This window comes from Equus asinus, chromosome 2 (genome assembly GCF_041296235.1).
Source record: "Equus asinus isolate D_3611 breed Donkey chromosome 2, EquAss-T2T_v2, whole genome shotgun sequence".
Lineage (NCBI taxonomy): Eukaryota > Metazoa > Chordata > Mammalia > Perissodactyla > Equidae > Equus > Equus asinus.
The window spans coordinates 139,876,738-139,900,523 of record NC_091791.1 but is presented as its reverse complement, the minus strand read 5'-3'; the positions used below and the strand labels follow the sequence as shown (position 1 = coordinate 139,900,523).

At 34.9% G+C, this 23,786-nt stretch overlaps 1 protein-coding gene across 3 annotated transcripts in view; it reads right to left on the bottom strand.

The window, feature by feature from the left end:
* Positions 1–23,786, bottom strand: part of ADAM10 (ADAM metallopeptidase domain 10) — a 115,523-nt gene that overhangs the window by 65,015 nt on the left and 26,722 nt on the right. For all 3 annotated transcript variants that reach the window (XM_014839441.3, XM_014839442.3, XM_070500800.1), the window contains 3 exons: positions 20,444–20,594; positions 2,947–3,065; positions 588–746 (listed from right to left, as the gene is read on the bottom strand). In XM_014839441.3, the coding sequence (XP_014694927.1) occupies positions 588–746; positions 2,947–3,065; positions 20,444–20,594 (429 nt within the window). The remainder of the gene's footprint in view (positions 1–587; positions 747–2,946; positions 3,066–20,443; positions 20,595–23,786) is intronic.

Sequence of the window (23,786 nt, the reverse complement as noted above, 5' to 3'; positions counted from 1 at the left end):
TAAATACACCTTCTACTCTTAAAACACAGGAAAAGAACTTTCCCAACAAATTACCATCAGATAAAGACAACAGTAGAGGGCAAAATCCATAATGATAAACCTGGAGTCTTACCAAGCTGAAGTCAAGTCATTATTTCAAGATTTCTAAAAGAAATACTGAAAGGACTTAAGAAATTACAAAAATATCTAAAATATTCCTTAAATATTACACAAATATCCACACTAAAATTTACCTAAGAAGATAACAATGCTTCAGTAGGCCACAAACACAAAGGCATTACAGCATTAAATGATGAGCTGATATAAGAATATTGGATTTCCAGTTCAATCATAGTTGGTTGGTTCACAGTTCAAATAGAATTGGTTGTATCCTATCAACAAAGTAAGACTCACACGGATTGACAAGGAAATTGCCTCATCAAATAGATCTATTATTCATTAAATTGAGACTTTGTTTGTGAAACTATTTTCTAGCCTGATTAATAGCTTAGGAAAGAAAACAGCTCAGGCTTCATTTGTCTCCACATAGTTTTAACTATTTATATGCTTTTCTGTAAAAGGCTACTTGATAAAATTTAAGTACTTACTAATATCATCTTCATGATAAATAACAGAGTGAAACGGCAGACTTCGGTCTTTAATATATCTCTCTGCTGGCTCAACATAAAATGTGCCACCATGAGTCCGGATGAATCCTTCAAATCTTCCATCAATAACAGACCCATGGCTAAAACTTCCTTCTTCACCTATTAATGAAAGCAACAAACTCTTGAAAATTTAATTTGCACATGAATGTTAACATCCATTCTCCTATAAAAAGCCATTCTTATACATTTTTAAAAACTTGAATACAAATTTACTGGGGAAATTAATTTTCACATAAAATATATCAAGCTGAAGTTAAGATGTGAACAGCAACTAGTACTTAGCTGAGGCATATACAATTACTAGTAACAACAATGAAAAACAGAACATCTGTCTTGCTGACAATCATATTCCCAGCATCTAGCATAGTGCCTGGCATGCACGCAGCAATCATTCAATAAATAATTGATAAATTAACTTAACTCAGAAGGAAGCAAATCCACTCATAAAATATATACTTTCAAAATAAAGAGATCAAAGAATCTTTTGAAATTCTGCTCTAATTACCATAAGAAAAAAAGTTCCTTTCCCATCCGATATATTCTACATGAGACTTCTGGCTTCCTTACTACCTTCAGGTTTTGTATAAATACATTTTCTTAAATAAGAAAGTGTCAAATATTTCAGCAACAATTTGAACAAAAGTATACCAACAATCCTATTTAATATATTGGACAAAGATCTGGAATCCTGTCCCATCAATTATACTTTTCTAGTGAAAGAAAATAACAGGAAAAAAGGTATTTTTGGCTCTTAATATAGTCACAAAGAAAAGATGAGCACCAAACATCAAATGATATGAAGAGGTATAAGTAGGAAGAGTAGGCTTTAAAAGTTAAATTTACTTGTTAAATTTTCTCATTAACACAAAAATCAGGGGGCCAGCCCTGTGGCCAAGCGGTTAAGTTCACACACCTCACTTTGGCAGCCCAGGGTTTGACAGTTCAGATCCTGGGCACGGACCTAGCACCGCTCATCAAGCCATGGTGTAGTGGCATAACACATAGAAGAACTAGAATGACTTACAACTAGGATATACAATTATGAACTGGGGCTTTGAGGGGGAAAAAAAGGAAGACTGGCAACAGATGTTAGCTCAGGGCCAATTTTCCTCACCAAAAAGTGAGTAAATAAATAAAAATCAGGCTTTCCACAGTTTTGTAAGTTGTAGATTAGCATTAATTAGTTGACTTTGAATTAATCAGGCACTAAAAGCTAAGAACCCAAGACACTGGCATTTTAAACAACATCATTTTTATCTGCAAACTCATTTAGTCTTATATTTTTCTTGACCATAGCCTAGCAAAAAGGGACAGAGACTGTAAGTTATTTGCCCAGCAAGATAAACGATCAAGAAAATAATAGAAAACTGTAGTCTGACATTAAAAATCTAGACCGACGGTAAAACACTTTCCTTTGGTCACATAATTCTAAGAGCACTAAAAACTTAGAATTTATTAACTAGGTTTAATCTACAAGTGAGAAATTTTAAGTATAAAAATGCCTCATTTATCAGGCATAATAAAAAGAAACATTTCTATAAGCACTTAATTTTTCATAGTATTATGATTTTGAGTAGAAATCTCTCTAATATGTAGAAATGAAATTTAACTTCTAGTTAACTTTGTCTTAATAACCAAGGATCATTTTGAGTATTTATTTACGTATAGAGTTAACAACAATATTTTGCCCTTCTCTCACACCTCCAGAAGACTTGGATTTTTTTTAGCTTTTTATGACTTCTATAATTTTCTGTTGTTCCCACATTACTAAGCTGTCAAAGTCAACCCCTCACCCCCCAATACCTTTTTAATCTGGTGTAGTAAGAGAAATTTGTTAGAACTGTGAAAAAAAGCAAAGAGATTGAGGAAGGAAGGCCCTGGGAAGATTTTCCTCTGAACGACTTCGTCATTATTTTTGGCTCTTAAGATAATCTTTACAGTTTCCTTTTAGATTTTTCCTCTTTTCTTATAAAACACAGGAAAGTTACTGCTAATTTCTTGCTTGGAAGATCAGAAAGTTATAGATGTCATTAAAATTTTTTTTTAAATCTAACATTTGGAGGTATTGAGTCAAAAATTCATCCTTTCAGAAGCCAGACAATGCATAATTCAGTATTTAACGTACACGTAAAGATAGGTCCAAGGATTACTTCATTCTTCAAAGACCCTTCATGATATATTCAAATCTCCTGAGGATTAATCTCCTCTTTTCTGAAACATCTGCCTATACTTCAAAATAAACATATTTCCTCGTGTAGAAAAAAATTAAAGAACAGGGTTCTTTTAAGGTTCAACTTACCATAAATATGTCCAGTGTATATATGAGAGGTATCATAATCAAGTATTTTATTTGAAGTTTCTACTTTAAATTCATCACTAAAAAGGGAAGTATCCCTCTTCATTCGTAGGTTGAAATGTCTGCAAAATAGGATAGGAAAGAGAAAAATGAAATTAAAAAGATCCAAAGTTTAAACAATTTTTTTTTAATAAATATGTCTGCAAAATGCAGACTTTTTCACAAAATTTTTCTATTTGGGAAATACACCGACCAAGATTTCTTATAAAAATTCTGCTCTAAAATTCAACCTAGTAGCTGTGATACAACTCTAAATTATATACAATTAAACAGTAACTGTCTAGGATATATTTAAAAATAAATGCCTATAGGCTGACTCCTACATGGTAAGACAAGATCATTCAACAAGCAACTAAGTTGCTTGGAGATAAAAACAAGCTTCTTGACCCAATTACTGTTATTCACTACCATCTTCCCTCTCTAGTAGTTTAGCAGTTTGAGATTTTCCTCTACTTTTCACAACTCAATTAAGATCATACATAGAAAAGTTGTGTCTATATTAGATCATGTCTCTCCTCAGAGATGCATGCTGTTTTCTGAGAACAAAGGTGCATGCTCTTTCTTTTACACACATCATCCAGACACACACACACACACACACACAACCTTTCAATTCCTTTATTTTTTCCCTGGGGCTTCTAATTCTTCTAATTATCTTTGGACCTTCCTCAGTTCAATTTGAGAACACCAAAAGACATAATGTTAGCAGAAATCACATTCATTCTAACAGTCCTCTATAAAGGAGAGGGAAAGACCAAAATATTGAAGCAAAAGTAAACATTCTAGGGTTTAGAATCAAACTTGGAATCAAACTTTAAGCCTAAAATTTACTAGCCCAGGATTTCTGTCCGTGAAATGAAGATAAGACATCTATCTCATAGAACTGTTTTCAGGATTAGAGATCATAACGTATATAAAGTCATTAACACAGTATCTGGTACACAGGAGATGTACAATAAATGGCAAGAAATTAGCTACCATTACTAAACTCTTAAAAGTATATCAAGTCTCTTTTATAATTGCCAGAAAAGTCTATACATAACACAATTTCTACCAAGGAATCTGAACCAAAGTCTTCAATTAGCCAACCCCCAAATGTTAACAGGATGTGGAGTAACTGGAACTCAACACACTGTAGTGCAAGTACAAAAGCAATCACTTTGGAAAAGCAGCAGTTTTCTATAAAGTTAAACATACAAAAACCCTATGACTCACAATCTACTCCAAGAGAAATGAAAACATAAAACATATGCCCACACAAACTACTGGACACAAATGTCCACAGCATTATTCATAATAGCAAAAAACTGTAAATAACCTAAATGTCTATCAACGAGTAAAAAGATAAAAAGATTGTGGCCTATTCATACAATGGCAAACTACTCAGCAACAAAAAAGATCAAACTTCTAAAGATATGCACTTTTGTGAAGACACAAAAGAATAGCCACAGTATAATTCCACATGAATGTAATTCTAGAATAGGTAAAACTATTGTGACAGAGAGCAGATCAGTGTTTGCCTGGGGTGGAGAGAAACTAAGAGCACAAGGGAATGAAGGAACTTTTTGCTATGATGGAAATGTTCTATATCTTGATTTTAACGGAAGTTACACAAGTGTATACATTTGTCAAAACCATACACTTGAAATGAGTATACTTTATTTTATATAAATTATACTTCAATAAAGTTGATTTTAAAGAAAAAGAACCAACTTGTTTTTCAAGTGAATAGGGGTCAACAGGGTATACTCCTAAGCTTCAGAAAGTGTGTCCCTTTTTGAACACTACTTTACCTTTTCCTTAATTTCATGTCAATCTTGGCACCCTTTTATTCTGAGGCTGTACTCATTTTCTACTTGCCAAAAACTCTCACCAAAAAACTCCTAGGGTGGGGCCAGCCCGGTGGTGCAGCGGTTAAGTTCGCATGTTCCGCTGCGGCGGACCAGGGTTCGCCAGTTCAGATCCCAGGTGCATACATGGCACCACTTGACATGCCATGCTGTGGTAGGTGTCCCACATATAAAGTAGAGGAAGACGGGCACGGATGTTAGCTCAGGGTCAGTCTTCCTCAGCAAAAAGAGGAGGACTGGTGGCAGTTAGCTTTGGGCTAAAAAAAAAAAAAAAAACACCTCCTAGGGCTTATCAGGTGCTGTGACAAGGACTCTAAGCTAGGAAAGGCATCCTTAGAGCCTTATGGTTCCAAACTACTGCAGCAAGTAATCAACAAAGCCATACATCTTCTAACTGGGATCTCCACAAAGTTAAAGTAGACTATCATGAACAAACTGGAATCCTGACTGAATTTTTATTGCACATCCTGTCTTTTAATAAAATTACTTCTGTCAACTAATAGGAAATTCTTGATCATAAACGTGAGTGCAAATACATACATAATTTTTTAAAGGATCAGAATATTCTGAAAAATCATTAATTTGTCATTACATATACTTTCAATTTATCATATAAATACTACTTCTAAAACAGCATCTTTGTTAAACAGACTAAACAATAAATGTCCAAGGCTTAATATATTTATCATTCAGGAATTATTTTTCATCAAAATTAGTGTACCCTAAAACTATTATAAGCAAAAGCATTAGTATTCTATATGGCAAAAAAAAAGGGTAAAAGTTTCAGAAAGACACTTAAGTTCCCCAGAAGAGTCTATGTTATACTTCTTACCCAAAAAAATAGTTTTACAACACTTAAAGTGTCTAAGAAGAAAGCAACCCTAGAAGGATGCTATAAGAAAGAGAATTTTAGAACACGTAAAGCAGGCCTCTTCCCACCCTGATGCTGATTTCATAAGAAAATCACCTCATACATAAAAAACATTATTCTCAGTATTGATTTAAATTGAATTAAAAACATATATAAAATCAGTTCTTAATTATCCATGCAGAGAGTCAAGCAGCAGTATAGATAATAAAGGAAAAATTAAATTTAGATCATACTTCCAAATACACTGCTTTTATTAATATCAAAATTAATTGGCACCTAAAACACATATCAAAAGAAGAGAGAATGGAACAAGGGTGAGCCTGGAAGGCACGTAAATGGTAGAAAGAAGCCAACTGAACTAAAGTCTGTCATAATCTATGAAACAGATAAATACAAATGAATAATCAGAAGCTGGACATAATTTATTCCATTAACTAAGCCACTGGATTACAATTCCCTAATTTTAATTCCATTACCATCTGTTTGATAGTTCATATCTATATGCTATTTTAACATGTGTATAAATTAAAAATTCTTTGCAACATTACTGTTGAAAAACATATTACAAAATAACAATAAAAATTAGCTGATTAACCACATTCTACCTTCCCAGTTTCTCACAAGCCCCAAATAAAAAACAATCTGAAAACATAACCTGATTTTTTAATTGTTTAAACTTTTGGCCCAAAGGTCAGAAAAACTGCAGCAAACACTGCCTTATAAAATTCTTGCATTCTGGGAAAACAGTTTCATGGTTCCTCAAAAAGTTAAACACAGAATTACCATATGATCCATCAGTTCTACTTCTAGATATATACCCAAAGAGGCGAAGTCAGGGACTCAAACAGATACATATTGGTATACCAATGTTTACAGCAGCATTACTCACAATAGCCAAAAGATGGAAACAATCCAAATGTCTATCAACAGATGGATAAAAAAATGGTAAGGTAATGATAAAAATGACTTAAAAAAATGGTATGAGTGGTAAACACATATAACCGATTAGTCTAAAAAAGGACTAAAATTCTGATACATGCTATAATATGGATGAACCCTGAAAGCATTATGCTAAGTCAGTCAGACACAAAAGGACAAATATTGTATGATTCCACTTATATGAGGTACCCAGAATACGTAAATTCACAGAGACAGAAAGTAGAACAGAGGTTACAGGGATTGGTGGGAGAGCTGGGGAGTTATTGTTTAATGGGTACACAGTTTCTGTTTGGGAAGATGAAAAAGCTCTGGAAATGGATAGTGGTAATAGTTGCACAACACTGTAAATGTACTTAATACCAATGAATTGTACATTTCAATGCATTAAACGTACAATTTAATTCACTGAATTAAAAATGGTTAAAATAGGGGCCGCCCCATGGCCAAGTGGTTAAGTTCGTGCGCCCCACTTCGGCAGCCCAGGGTTTTGCCGGTTCGGATCCTGGGTACAGACATGGCATCACTCGTCAAGCCATGCTGAGGCGGCATCCCACGTGTCACAACTAGAAGGACCCACAACTAAGACATACAACTATGTACCAGGGGGCTTTGGAGAGAAAAAGGAAAAATAAAATCTTTAAAAAAAAATGGTTAAAATAGTAAGTTATATGTTATTTTACCACAACAAAAACAAATAAATAAATTTTTAAATCATTGATTTCAAAAAGCTGGAGTATAAAATAAAATTGTATGGCCAGAGATACCCTTCTTAGTGGTAAAAGCCCCAAGAGATTTGGTTGAGACAGTAGTGTTGTGATAATGATGAGATTCTAACACTCTTGTTAAATTTATACAGGTTTATGATTTTCAGAGCACTTTTACATATATTACCACATCTTAGCCTCACAGAAACATTGCCAAGGACGCATGACGAATATTTTTCCAAAGGGCATGACTCAAGATCAGAAGACTAGAATTAGGAGAACTCCAGTGTTTGGTTGCTACATATTATTCTTTCTACCGTACCACAAACGCCTCTCAAGCACATGATGAAAACAGTCAAGCTAATACATGCTAAGTGCTGTACTAGTCGATGTAATATTATCAGTCTCCACCACCAACTCACTTTTAAAATCTGACTTTTAAATTTTAAAATGCAAATAAGATATAGAAATGAAAATATAACGTTACTTGACTTTTACTGAAAATTGTACTTTACAACACCACTATAAGAAATTCTTTTTTGATTATTAATGCTTGAGCCACTTTCCAGACTAAGGCTAAACTCTGTTCCCTTTTACTATGCTTCTTTCAGCAGGTTTAGTTCTGTTTTTTTATTATTATAATACAGTATGTTGTCATCAAAGATAAACTTCAGATTTCCTTCGAGGAAGTAAGATGCTCTGTATCAAGAACATTATTGCACTGGGAATGCTTTTCTACCCTTAGATTTAACCACTGTATTGATTCTATGGATCAATAGTATTTTGTCTCTCATCCTGATTATAGTAGTTCTATTACAATTCTTCTAAGCTTTCCTCAGTGGCATTATAGTAAAGTTATAAAGAATAGAGTGAAATTATAGGAGGGAAAAATCAGTTAACAAATGACAGCAAGTGAAAAAATACCAGATTCCAATTTTCCAGCCTCAGTGTTCCGGAAGTGCAGTCATACTGTGTGGTAATAACAGCTGGTTTTCCTTTCTTAGGCTTTAGAAAAGCACTCAACATCTAAAGCAAACAAATAATTGAGGTACCAAATCCACCTTTGGTACAAAACAACAAAATAAAGTACGTTAGGATATGATTCTATAAGTTTCTGAAAGGTTATGTACCTTCTATATCTTTAATATAAGTAGGTACCTCTCTACAGATCAGAACAGTAAGAATATAGAGTAAAAAAAGTTGCCTCATCCCATGCGATTGCTCTTTTGGCTAAAGATAGTATGGCTCTGATTCTCAGAAGAAAACAGCAATAGATAAAGGGTGCAGCCCTTGAACTGAAGTCATATGAGGACAAAAAGCCTCAACTAGACAAATACCTTGGTAACACAGGGAAGAAACCTGAGAGCAAAAACCTTGCTTCAAAGTATGTCAGTGTAATGCAGCGGTCCCAGAGACCAGGACTGTCTTCGTGAACAGAGGTCTATCACACCTAAATGGAAGAGATCTATGGTAGGCCTGGGTTAGTGATTCCTAGAAATAAAACTGTACTTAATATGGCATCCCGGACGTCTCTAGATAGTCTTTGCACGCTCATCTTCTTCATAATAAAGGTGTTTTACACAGTCTCCATCCAAATTATTTTTTAAGACAAGTTTCCAATATTAACATCAAATATTAGAGTCAAATATCTAGTTTACCTTCACTAGTATACTTTTTGAAACAGAAAAGTTCTTTTTTCAAAATATTTTAAAGAAGCCAATACTTAAAAAAAGAAAAAAAGGATAAAATACAAAGGGTTGGTAGAAGCAAAAAGGGCAGAGTCAGCTCACGTGCACCCCACTAGGCAATACCAGAGACATCCTCCACAGAAATTCTAGGGCACTACAGTTTGAAACACGTAGTTCAAGGCTTAACTAATGGCCCTGAGTTAAATTACTTCAAATAAGCAAAAATACATAAACAAGAAGCCTCAAGAGTCCCCAAAAAGATAAAAGTGAAACTAAAACCTGAGCTAAAATGAGTAACTTTATCTTGTGTAAGAAGACAAACAGATCATGAGTATGAGTCTTTCCCATATATAGGAGAGCCAAGGAGAAGAATCTGCCGTAGCAGCACGATAACAGAACACATGATTACATGTGCTATACATGATTGCAGAATAAGTACATTTATCTGTTGGAGAGGGAAAAAAAGATGTCTGTAAATACTTTCTGATTTCATGTAACTATGTAACTAAAAAATTGGCAAGCAAAACTACTGTATACAAAACACTGAAACAACGACAGATTTAAGAGTAAAGTGAGACTTCAACTCAGATATTTAATGTAAATCAAATGTATAAAATTATAAAGATCACCTAAATTTTCTAATTTCACAAATCAGAGAAGGCTGACTTGATCGAGATCATACAAATAAAATCAGAGCTTGAATCTAAACTAAAGTCTTCAGTTAGCCAACCAATGATCTTTCTACCACACCAAGCTACAGTCCCCTGCTTAGGCTGTATAAAGGACTGCCAGGATGGCAAAATATAGGGCATCTTGCTAGTGAAAGACAAAAATGAAAGACTGACTTAAAAAGCATAATCAATGGTAATGTTATATCTAAAAGAATGTGTCAATGGAAGGGAATCTAAAAGAAAGTGGTCAAAGGAATAAAACTGACTGTACATCCAAAGAAAGTGATCAAAACCATGAACTTGATTGCATACTATTCTTTAATTCCATAAATATTTACTGAGCACTTACCAGTGCTAAGCCAGAGAATACAGACATGAACAACACAATTCACAGAATACATTATAGTTCACACATGGTTAGTGCACAGAGAGAAAGGGAAGGAGGATGGGCAGAAAGAAGGACGTTGGTCTTGTAGTAATAAGCACTATGATGAAAAACAAAGCAAGTGATAAACACTATGATGAAAAACAAAGTAGGGTAAAAGCACAAAGTGGTAGGAGGAAAGAAGGATGCTGTTTTACAAAAGGTGGTAGAAAACACTTCTCTGACATTTGAGCAGAGACTTGAATGAAGTGAAGGAGCAAGAGCCACGTGGTTATGGAGGGGAGGGAGGAAAGGGTTTCAGGCAGAGGAACAAAACATGCAAATGCATGCATTTGTGTGTTGGAGAAAAATTATTGGGGCTACAGTGGTATAAAGAAGGGGGAAGAGAGCAGGAGATAAGGTAGGGGAACAGAATCTAGCACACAGAAGGGACTCTAAAGCCTTCGCTGAATTAAAGAAGACTTGTCGGGGCAGCTAGCAGGTTGTTATTTATGTGACAAACACTCTCTAAAACATCTCTGTGATTATATCCTTTCAAACTACAATACTGGCTATTCCCTTTTTGGGGAGACTGAGGGGTGGGATGGGGACTTGCCCTTCTGCCATACATTCTCATCATTTCAGATCTCTCCTTTTTAAAGATAAAATCTATCATCTCTTCCCTATGCTCCTCAATTATCCCACTCCCATCTACATTTTCCTGCCCCTTTTCCACATCCAGGGATGCCTGAGGATCCAAACACCTCCCCCAAGCTCCACTCCCAGGGGCTGCCCATTCCACTGCAGTGACTCAAGTAGCTCTGGTCTCTTTCCCTGTGGCTAAGTGGGTATTACACTCACTTCTTCTCCTCAGTCTCCCTCCTACTTAAGATACAGATTCTGATGAAGCAGAGGTACTGCTGCTCTGCTATAGCAAAGTGTCTGACAGCTTTTTGATCTGTCTTGCTGATAATCTCAACCTCCAGAAGAAAAAGAATACAATGATGGGAACTTCTACTCTAGACTTAACAGTGACAAACTATGAATAACTGGTTGATGATGAAGTAACAAGAACTTAGGGAGAAGACACCACCATCATTCTATCATAATTTGTTAAAACAAGAAAAGAAAAAACAACATAAAAGAGCAAAAGTTTTAATAAAGCAGATTATTAAACGTTCACAGAAAGCACAGGTAAAATCTCCTATTTGGGGACTTTAAACACATACAAATGAAGTTGAATGACCATGTATCAAAAACATCATCCAATATTAAGTTGGACAAAGTAACCTCTACAGTCTCTCAAGATAAATAATGTGAAAGACTCGCTCAATTTAACAGATGAAAGTAAGCTATTTGTGAAAGTGAAACGTAAAAAGATTTTGGGAGTCACATTTACAGCCAGAACAGTTTTACTATGGTCAATTAAAACGTGTTTGTACTTCACACATTTAGGAAAAAATGAGCCAAGCTATACTCAGAAGATAACTGGGTCCTTGCAATCAATCACTGCAGAATTAGCAGAGATGGTTCCTCAAAGATATTGGCCCAATATGCTCTTGTAACTAAAATGCCCAAAGAAATATTGGCTATTATCACCAATCATTAGAAATTCAAACAAGTCATTTCTTTACCCTTATACATGACTACGATGTGTCCAAATCTGGACTACTCTGTATAATAAGAGCCAGCAAGATCAAACAGAACTACGGAAATTCAAAGAAGAATAAGAAACATGGACTAAGAATACTGTTAATGTTCAGCATGACAAAAGCAAGGAGCAGCAATTAAGCACTCCCCTCCCTGAAATACTTTTCCCTTGGCTTCTAGGATACCGTGGTCTCAAGTTTTCTTCTACTTTTCTTACCACTCCTCAGTTTTTGCATGCCCTCCTCCACCTAACCCTTAAAATGCTAGCATTTAGCAGGGCTCTCTCCTAGGCCTACTCAAGAACTTCACATAACATGTCCAAAACTGAACTTACGATTTCTCTCCAAATTTACAGCTGTTCCAGTATTCCCTATCTCAGTAAATGGCCCCAGGAGCCACTCAGTTGCTCAAACCAGAAAACATCATCCTTGACTCCTTCTCTTCATACTTCAATACAAATTAACCAAGTCCAATAAATTCTACCTTCAAAATATCTCTCAAATCTATACACTCTCCTTCCTCACCTCTAGTACCACCTTAAGCCAGGCTACCACCTCCCATAAGGGCTAGTACAACAGCCTCCTAGCTAGCCTCAATGCATTTAGTCTTACTCCCTTCCAAACTATTCTTCATTCATGGCAAGACTGGACTTTTAAACCTCATAAAATTATTTATCATTAAAAATCTCCTGTTGCTAAGTAAAAAACTGTCACTAAGACTTACATAAACTCTTAAAGATCTGGCTCCTGCTTACATCCACAGCCTCATTTGAAACCATTCTCCCTCACATTTTAAGGATAAGTCACACTGAAACTCCTCCATTTCCATGAATATGCCCCTTCTCATCTCATATCATAGCATATCTTTGCACGTGCTGTTTCCTCTGTCTAGAACACAGTTCCTCCCCTTCTTTGCCTAACCAACTCCTTCTTCAGTCATTCTTCCAGGCTCAGTTTAAACGCTATTTCCTGAGAGTAGCCTTCCTCGACCTCCAGACAAGATGGCATCTCCCTATGCTCCCATAACAATCTTCTGAACACTTCTTTCTAAACAAATTTCACAGCTGCCATTCCTAATCCAGTATCTGTCTTTCTCATGAGTCCATAAACTCCACAACAGCAAGGACCTGCCTTACTCAGCTACTCTATAACTAGCAACTACTAAAGTGCCTGGAATACATTAGATGCTTAATAACTATATAAAACAATGAAAGAGTTGAAACAAATTAAAATATGGACGTGGACTTAGTATGCCATATTAAAACTACAGAAACATCTCTTATAGCTCAAATAAAATTTAAACAAAAGGAAATGCACAAGATATCTGTTCATTCAATCCAGAGAGCAAAATTTCATTTAACTCAATTTGTGGTTTAGGATTTCTTTAATTAAAAAAAAACAAAAACAATGAATACTGCCATATAACACAACTATTCATCCCATACCAACATATCTAAGATTCTTGATATGCTAGACTTCGTGTTTCTATTTGATTTGTTGGTTCAGCATTATTCTCCCAGCACAGACTGTTTTGGAATCTAACTTGTGCAAAGTGATTATAATTTAAGATTTCAGAGACATACACAAATTAACAACTCAATTTTATCCCTAACAAGTGACATACAAACATACAAGTGACATACAAACAAGTGACAAAAATATCTGTCAACCCAAATAAGTAGAGAAAGGCTTTAAGAAGTTAGAGAAGAGGTTATGATACAACCAAGTGAGGAATCTCAGTATTCAGAAGCTATTTCAAAAAGTATATGTGATGACCAAAGAATTTTTAAACATATTGATAGTTTAAAAAAAAAAAATCACAGTACTACACAATATCTAATCGATGCTTAATAAATCAACCCAAACAAGTATAATATTATAAAACCAATAAACTAAACATACGCATTCAGCATGTAAAGGATTTTCAGGTATAATGAAATGAGAAACATTTAAATAACTTTTAGTCACATAAAATCCTTGCTACACTTTCAAGAAATAGCACAGCTTACATACAGCTTAATCACTTGAAGAACAAAAAAAATTAAGCTGGCTATAAATCCAAATTAAATCTAAGCTAGAACGCTTATCTCAGAAAAGACCCAACTATATAGGTAACATTTTACTATGAAATATAACTCACAAGATGATGGATGGGCTTTACCACTAGGCATACACCTAACTTCTGATATTTACTGTCTAGGCCACCAACTCTGGAAACTCTGACATGAAATATGCCATTGCACACAAATCTGTTTTGGATCAACTTTTAGAGGAAATGATGTATCCAAAGAATTAAAAATAGTCAGAAAAATATTTTTACACGTGTACTTCCATTTCCTTTTCAAAATGAGAGGGAGGAAGCTTAATTTAAGTTTTTCTTAAGACTTGTTCTGTCTGTTCCACATAAAACCTAGTTAGTGCTTAAAAACATGTAAAATAAAAATGATAAGACGCTAAGCTCAGAGTAATCATCAGCTCTCAATTTAGCTGCCTAAATACAAAATTAACATGCACATAACTCAACTCTTGCATTCTCTTATGATTCAGTAAGTAATTCAAGTAGCCAGTGTCCCTTCAGATTTTTTTTAAAACAGATTTGTTAGGCTTTTAATTTCTATGTAAAGAGGAATCGGGCAAGAATAAAGAACATCACATCCTAGAAAATCCACCGCTGAGACAAACAGCTGTGTGAAATATATTTAAACTAATAATATATGCTAAAGGGCACTGTACCTGACATAAAGTAGGTACCAACTAAACACCATTTTCCTTAAGGAATTTTTTCTCAAACTTGCTCAAATTTTGTCAAGAGAGATTTAACTGCCGAGTCAGTATTTTTCAAAATTTTATTTTTCCACATCCACAACAATAGCATTTTTGCACAATTCAAGTTAATCCTGTGCTCTTCTTTACGAGCTGGCATCCATTTGTGCTCCCTGGATTACCTCTGCCTCTCAAAGCATGCTAGTTTGTCTGTGGAATTAAAAGTGTCCTGAGTTTCTGCTACCCTTATCATCATGATATGACAAAGATAAAGCCAAGACACTTCCAGACTAAGCCAACTCCAGTCAGGATCCATCAAAGGGAATATGTATGTGTTTTACAGGTGGCCTGGGCCACATTCTTTACACCTTCTATTTTAGAAGTAGGGAGAACTTGAGTTCCAAACTGCAAAGAAAACTTCTAATCAAATGTCTGACCATTTGTTTTGAACAGTGTGAAAACTTACTATTAAGGCTATAGGAAGAATTATCTTGCCAAAATCAGCAAAAAGAAACTTGTAAATTCTCCAAAACATTATACTCCACTTAAGAAAAAATGTTGGTATCTTCTATACTATATACAAATCACACATTAGATAGAAACAATCTTTGATTTATTATGTACCAAAGTAATTAAACACACAGGCAGAAAAAATAGTTTCTTACTGACTAGACAGTCATAGTGTTTTGACTTTTTAAAATTTAGTTACTTGGGTGTTACTAACATATTCTGTAGAGTTTTAAAGCAGGAATGTTAAAGATAAATATTATCTCATCCAAAATTCAAGGTTTTACTAACAAGGAAACTGAGGCTCAGTAGAAATCTCTAGATAACTCATGTTAAATCAGAAGGGAACTCCATTCAATCTCTGAATTACCACAGTACTCTTTTCTCTACCCAGTTTACAACTGTTTCAATACATATATTATGCTTCCTACAAAATCACAAGTTTCTTTACTAAGTGGATTCCCACTCAAATGCAAAGTTGGTAGACGTGAACCATCAAATCTATGAAAGGCAGTACAGTTAGCAAAGTGATGAGAAGACCAGAAAACAAGGACAAGATGACTGCCCCAAAGTATACAATTTGAAAAATAAGATATGGAGGAGGAAAAGGTTTAAAATCACATATATAAAAAACAAGAAAACACGTGATGCAATATAACGGTACATGCAGACATCCTACCAAAAGATAAACTACATTATATCAGGGTTCTCAGATATTCTTTCTACTTATTTTTTTTAAATACCACTATGAAGTAATATCTCAGAAAATTTATAGAAGTTCCATTAGAAAGAAGGAACGGTGGAATGATCCCTTATGCTTCTCCTCAATGACAGCTGCCAACAAAAGGCACAGATTAAAATATACATAAACATTAGAATGTCACCATGAACTGTAATAAGGATCACTACTATACAATCTTGCAGTGAAGTTTTTCTCATGCTATACTAATACCCTTGGATAAATCCAGGAGATATTTATTTATTTTAAATTTTCATCTAGATCAATATAGGAGTATGCTGATATTCTATCACATTATATAAAACCAAGACTTTAACAACATAAAATTTGCATTTTATGAAAGTCACATAAGCAAAATTCCTAATGAAAATGTGGTACATTGGTATTACATAAGCCTAAAATACACGACAGTTAACCAAGGAATGGCAGGATACGGACATGTCATTTACTAGTATCAAAGAAGAAGAAGGCAAGGGAATGACAACAGACAGTCTCTGGTACATTACACACTTTCACATGAACATGAAGAGAGAAAAAGAACAAATTTTCCACGATTATTTAAAAAACCTGCCTCCCACAATATGATCAATCTGCCTACTACTTACTGATAAAGAACAACTGCTAAAGGGGATGAGACATTCCAGATAATACAGCATTTAAGCTGAAAGCCTATCTCCTAATATTTTAGTGTACTTTATTATCCATCAAATTAAATAGCTATAAGCAAGTGATACTTTACTTTTTCTGATTAAACTGTATGGTGAGGGCCAGACCTAAACAAAAGTATTAGTTACATACTTCCCCCACAGCACTTTATGCTTATAAATGTTGTAACTCCCTTCATAAAGCTTCATTCCTTCAATCACTTGTTCAATATAAACTTAAATGACCACCATCTATGTAAAAAAGGTGAGCACAACTCAGGCTCTGCCCTTCAAGTTCACAGGGAACAGAGGACATATGCAAGTACACAAAGTTAAAATAAAATGTGACAAATTGCTATAATTGACATACGTATTGTTAAGTGAGCTTAGAGGAAGAAACAATGCTGTGGGAGCATATCAACTCAGGCTCTCATTTGTCAGAACTTATCCAAGGAAAGCAATTTCTGAAGCCGAGAAAACTGATTATTAGTTTCTCAGCAAAGCTAAGAGGTATCTTTTCCCCTAGTATCTATTATCAAAATATTTTAATATCCCAATGAATATTACTGAAGTGTGTCTCAAAATATCTGTAGCACTGCCTCATGTGGTACTTTTATTTTCAAACAACTTTAAACTTTATTTCAAGTGAAACAGTCTTTTTTTCTTTTTGTGTGTGAGGAAGATTAGTCCTGAGCTAACATCTGTTGCCAATCTTCCTCTTTTTGCTGAGGAAGATTGTCACTGAGCTAACATCTGTGCCCATCTTCCTCACATCATGTGGGATGCCACCACCACTTGACAAGCGGTGCTAGGTCCCCGTCTATGATCTGAACCCACAAATCCCAGCCGCCGAAGTGGAGAGCATGAACTTAACCACTACGCCACCAGGCTGGCCCTGCAAGAGCAACAGTTTTTCATGGAATTCTTAAAAGTGGACTTTGGGCTTGAAGAATCTCAACATTTCCTCATTTAACATTAACACCTGTAAACTTGGCCTGTGATACCTCGAGATGTGATTCCTTATTTAGGAAACTTGGAAGCCAGGTTGGAAGAAATTTGTTCACGTGCTTAGGCATAAACACACAGCACAAAGAAAGACTTTAATACTGAAACACGCACACACACCCCACAGAGACTGTACTAGTACCCAGAGATGCAAGACATAATGTCTAACTAAGCAGAACTATTTTCAAGTATATTCATTTTTGTATGTCTAAGTTTACTCACAGTATTTACTGTACTGCAATTTATTAAAGTATTCTGATCTGATTCTAGGGAACTAAGCCCCACTATATGATCAGGAGAAACAAACTCTACTTGATATTTTTTAAAAGATGAAAAATATGTAAGTCTAGCCACAATGCACATTTTACAGACTGGGCTACAGCTAAGTATAGCCCAAGTCATCCCAAAACTATATCCATAATAAAGGTAGGTCTTCCAACACACTGCTGCTTTATCACAATCACTTTTCTTCTCATTTGTATTACAAATTGCTATTAACCAAATAACCAATAATTTGTAGATAGATACAAATCCTGTTTAGGAGGGGTTGTAGTGTACCCAACCTAACATTTTGTATATGGTGGAAGAGGAGGAGAGACTTAGCAGGAAACCTAGAATTCCAACACCCAGGTCATTTTGTAGGCCTAGTTCAAAGAAAGGGAGAAAGAAAACTCCTAAATCATCACATTCTTAACTAAGGTATGTTAGAAGGTAGTTGCAGTGACTATGTTTTAGGGCACAAATTCTGAGACAGTGCAAACATACAAGTATAATGACTGAGACAACAAGATAAAATAACTGAATTCAGATCTATTCTAGAAAAAGCAGTACAGGTATACAGTTAATTAAACAGATTTCTGTTGAAAGTACCTAAGATGACCAGAGCATGAGATTTCCTGGATCCAGGTCCTCTGCTGAGAGCCTCAGTCAGAAGTAAGTTCTCCCTCCTTTGAATATCTATAGCATTTTATCTGTGAAGCACCATATTTTCCTCGTATACAATGACTTACGCACATTGTTGCTGCTCCTCTTAGATCTATGTTTGATTTATGTTTCTAACACCCACAGCCTAAAGTAGGTAACTCCTAACTAGCAGTCAATAAAAATTTTTTAGATGACTAAATAACAGTATGCACTCTCACACTCTCTCACTCACACACGCAGAAAACCAAAAGGAGCAAAGGATTTGGTTTTGCCACATGCTCAATATGAATTATGACAGATCTTATAAGACTCAAATGAAGTAATAGGAATGTGGTACCCAAACCAAAAGCAGCTAGAATCTCAACTTTCCTTTTGGCAGTCATACCCTATTTGGAATATAAGATTAAATTTATTTTCAGATGGTCACTAAAAACTTAGGAAGGCTTAATGATTGCTTATTATTTCATGGCACTAATAAAGAACAGGCAATTTAAGTGATAAAAATTTAAATGAACTGCTGCCACTAAAACTTTTGTCTAGAAGAACAAACAGACCCTGAAATGAATCTGTGCCCCTCTTCAAATAAAAGTAGGCAATTTTACAACTTGAAAGTCTTTTTTCTAAAATGATCATTACTTTGTAAGATGGAAAATAAGTTAACTTAAGTAATACATTTATTTCTATGTGTAAAACACGTTAAGTTTCACAGCAATTCTTATTATCCGATTTTTCATCCATTAAAATCTTTCTTCAGCATCCCACTATAAGTGTAAATAATGGACATACCAAATAGTAGCCAGGGCACCCACCTATGAGGAACAAAAAACTGTTATAGAAAAATAAACAAGAAATACACACGTGAAAAAGAAAAGAGAACGAATCAGATGCCAATGATACAAATCAGTAATTTAAAAGTTCAGAGGAAGGCATAGGTAAAGCTTCAAAGAAGTAGAACTTGAAATGTGCATCAAAAGATGCTTAGAATTTAAGATAAATGACACAAAGAACAAACTGTACATGGGATATTCAGCATCAGAAGATCATTCTGGGTGAAAAAGAAGTTAATGTTGGGAAGCAGAGTAAAGTAAGTTTAGAATAAAAGACTAGAACTAATTTATAGGGAATCTTGAAAGCCAACTTAAGAAATCTGGCTAACAATCATTAACTGAAGGCGTTAGTGCAATAAGCTGACATGAAAAAGGAAGCATTTAAGGAAGAGTCATCTTGTAGCCATACATAGGATAGCTTTAATGATAAACGGAGTGGAAGCTGGGAAACCTATTAGGAGGTGAATAATAAATCAGTGTTACACCAGTAGAAAAAGTACAAAAGGAAGAGATTTACTAACTACAGCAGGAACGGCAGAGATTCTGACAAAGAATACTGGAAGATTTTGTATCCAAGTACCCCTAATACACAGAAAAAAATATGGACTTTTGAGTCAGCCAGGTCTGGGTCAAACCTGTGCAGTGTAACTTTAAAGAAGTTATTTAACTTCTCTGAGCCTTAGTTTCCTGGGATATAAAAAAATATTTACCTTGTCTGGGTGTTTAGAACATTAAATGAAAAATGCATATAAATCATCCATGCATCTGGAACAAAAACAGGCACTAAATAAAAGTGATTTTTACCTTTCTTCCTTGGCTCCCTGTTCTTTATCCCTTAACAATTTTGTCTGAGAATTGAGTAGTACAGTAGGTAATCTGTCTACAAGCTGTCATTTTAGAGAGGATAAAACTGAGTTAATGAGAAATTAAATGACTTATTCAATAGCATACAACCAGCTAACTTCACTGTTGGCACCAGAAGACAGACATATTGACCATAAAACACATAAAAAGTAGTGGAGAACTATAAATATAGAATATACTTTAAAGACATATCCTCTACTAATAAAGGAACTGATTCATAAACTTTAAATATTTAAATTAGACTGTTTTCTTAACAATGTAAAAAAGGCAATCCATCTTAAAAGTAAACTTTTAAATGTATATACCAAATTCCAGTGTAGGCTGAATTTCCAACTGGGGACTTTTCCAGTAGAGAAGGAAAATTAAGGGTATAATTTTCTTCTTTTAACTTAGATTGAATATAGGGGAACTTCAGCAATAAATTTACTCACCTTCCATGGGCATGGAAATCTAGACGTAAAAACTGGTCCTCATGTGACACTGCTCTTTTGGCACGCTGGTGTTTTTGGTGTAATGAATCCACATCATAAGATAATCCTTCATAATGTCTAATGTATTTATTTAAAGGATTTCCATACTGACCTACAAAAAATAAACAGTTTGAATTAGCATCATCTTGAGGCTTATTCTAGTTCTAATATAATGCCATGATTATTCAAATATCTACAAATATGTATGAAACGATTGTCTCACTAATCCTAGTACTTTATTTTCACAAACATTTTTTTTTTAATTTATTGTAATGAGAATTTCAACCATACCAAAAGTTTGGATGTAGTCATAGATTTGTCTTAGATGTCCTTTATCAGGTTGAGGAAGTTCTCTTCTATTCATACTTTGCTGATACGAATTATCAGAATAGATGCTGACTTTTGCCACCTGCTCTTTCTGCATCAATTAAGATGATTATTTCCTTTTTAGTTTACTAATATGGCAAACTAAACTGACTGATTTTCTAATGTTAAACCAACCCTGGCTGGCCCGGTGGCATAGCGGTTAAGTTCACAGGTTCCGCTTCGGCAGCCCAGGGTTCGCCGGTTTGGATCCCGGGTGCGGACAGGGCACCACTTGGCAAGCTATGCTGTGGTAGGCGTCCCACGTATAAAGTAGAGGAAGATGGACACAGATGTTAGCTCAGAGCAAGTCTTCCTCAGCCAAAAAAGGAGGATTGGCAGCAGATGTTAGCTCAGGGCTAATCTTCCTCAAAAGAAAAAAAAAATCAACTCTGCATTACTGAAATAAACCCCACTTGGTCAAGGTGTATTATCTTTTACTATTGTTGGATTCAATTTGCTAGCATTTTGTTTAGAATTTGTGTTATCTATGTTTATGAGAGACACTGATCTGTAGTTTTCTTGTACGGTCTTTGGTAAGTTTTGGTATCAAGGTAAAAAACGAGTTGGGAAGTATGACCTCTTCTTCAATTTTATGGACAAATTTGCATAGAATTGATATTATTTCCTCCTTAAACGTCTGGTAGAATTCATCAGTGAAGCCATCTTGGCCTGGGGTTTTCTTTATGAAAAGGTCATTAACTACAATTTCTATTTCATATAAAGAGCTATTCAGGTTACCTACTTATGCTTGACTGAGCTTTTGGGAATTTGTCCATTTTACCCAAGTTGTTGAAGGTCAGGAGATAAAGTTGCTCATAATATTCCCTTATTATGTTTTTTGTATCTTTTGAATCTACAGTGATGTTACCTCTCTCATTCTTGCATTAGTAATCTATATAGTCTCTTTTATTCCTGATCAGGATAGCCAGAGATTTATCCATTTTATTGATGTTCTCAAAGAACCAACTTTTATTTCCTTTGATTTTCCTTCAATATTTTTCTGTTTTCTATTTTGTCGATTTTCCCTTTGATCTTTATTATTTCTTTTCATCTGCTTACTTTGAGTTTAACTGCTCTTTTTTAGTTTTATAAGGTGAGGCCATTGATTAAAAACCTCTCTTCTTTTCTAAACCCAGGTGTTTAGCACTATAAATATCCCCCTAATACTGCTCTAGCAGCATTCCACAGATTCTGTTATGTTGTGTTACCATTTTCATTCTAACATACTTTCTAATTTCCCTTTGGATTTCTTCTATCATCCATGTGCTGTTTAGAAGTATGTTATTAAGTTTCCAAATACCGAAGCTTTTTCAGCTTTCTGTTACTGACTTCTAATTTAACTCCACAATAGCCAAAGAACATACTTTGCATGGCATCAATCCTTCTAAATACACTGAGATTTATTTTATGACCCAAAATATGGTCTATCTTTGCAAATGTTTCATGTGCACTAGAAAAAAATGTATATTCTGTTGTTAATGGATAAGTGTTCTAGAAATGTCAATTTTTGCAGTTGTTGAGTCAAGCGTTCTATAAATGTCAACAGTGTTGTTCAAGTCTTCTATATCCTTACTGATTTTCTATCTACCTGTTCTATTATTGAAAGGGGGCTATTGAAATCTCTATGACTGTGACTTTGTCTGGCATCATTTTCCTTCTATTAGAATGACTTCTAACATTTCTTCTGCTGGTGAAGAACTCTTCCAGTTTTTGTATCTCTAAGAGTCTTTATTTTGTCTTTATTTTTTAAAGATATTTTCACCGGGCATAGAATTCCAGGCTGACAAGGTTTTTTTCTTTAAAAACTTTAAAAATGTTGCTCCACCATCTTTTCATCTGTATTCCTTCTGACAAGAAATCTGTCATCCTTATCTTGGCTCCTCTGAATATAATTTGTCTTCTCCCTTCCGAGTTGCTTTTAAGATTTTCCTCTTTATTATTGGCTTTGGGCAATTTGATTACAATGTGCTTTTGTTTCTTCACATTTTCTGAGCTTTAATTTCAGAGAACTTCTTTGATCTGTAGGTTTATAGTTTTTCAACCACTATTTCGTCAATTTTTTTATTCTTCCCGCCAATCCCCCAAGGACTCCAATTACAAGTATATTAGGTCACTCAAACTTTTCCCACAGCCCACTGATGGTATTTTCATATTTATTAAAAGTTACATTTTGAAGAGTTTCTATTGCTACGTCTTCTAGTTCACTAATATTCCGCAATGTCTAATCTGTTGTTAATGCTATCCAGTGTACTTTTCATTGAAAACATTGCAGTTTTCATCTCTACAAGTTAGGCTTGTGTCTGTTTTATATCTTCTATGTCTATACTTCACTTTTTTTAAACACATGAAATACAGTTATAATAACTATTTTCATGTTCTTGCCTGCTTATTCTAATACCTGTGTCCATCCTGGGTTGGCTCCAATTGGTTTCTTATTTCTCTCATTATGAATTGTTTTCCCTGCTTCATTGCACGCCTCATAATCCTTCACTGAATGAATGCCAGACATAATAAATTTGATTTTGTTGGGTGCTGGACATTTTCTGTATTTTTATACCTATTCTCAGGCTTTGTTATGGGACAAAGTTACTTGGAAACAGCTTGATCCTTTTTGGGTCTTGTGTTTATGATTTGTTAGGGGGTCTGGAGCAGTGCTCAGTGTAGGGGTAATTATTCCCCACCCTTAAGGCAAGACCTATCTGAGTACTCTACCCATTACTCCACAAATTATGAGTTTTTCCAGTCTGGCTGGTGAGAACAGGCACTATTTCCCACACTGTGTGAATACAGGGCACTGTTTCTTTCCCTGACCTCAGGTAGTTTCCTCACATGTATGCTCCGATCAGTACACTGCCAAACTTTCCAGAGGAACCCTGTGCAGATCTCAGGGATTCTCTTTCTTTGCAGTGCTCTTCACTCTGATAGCCTGTGTGCAAAC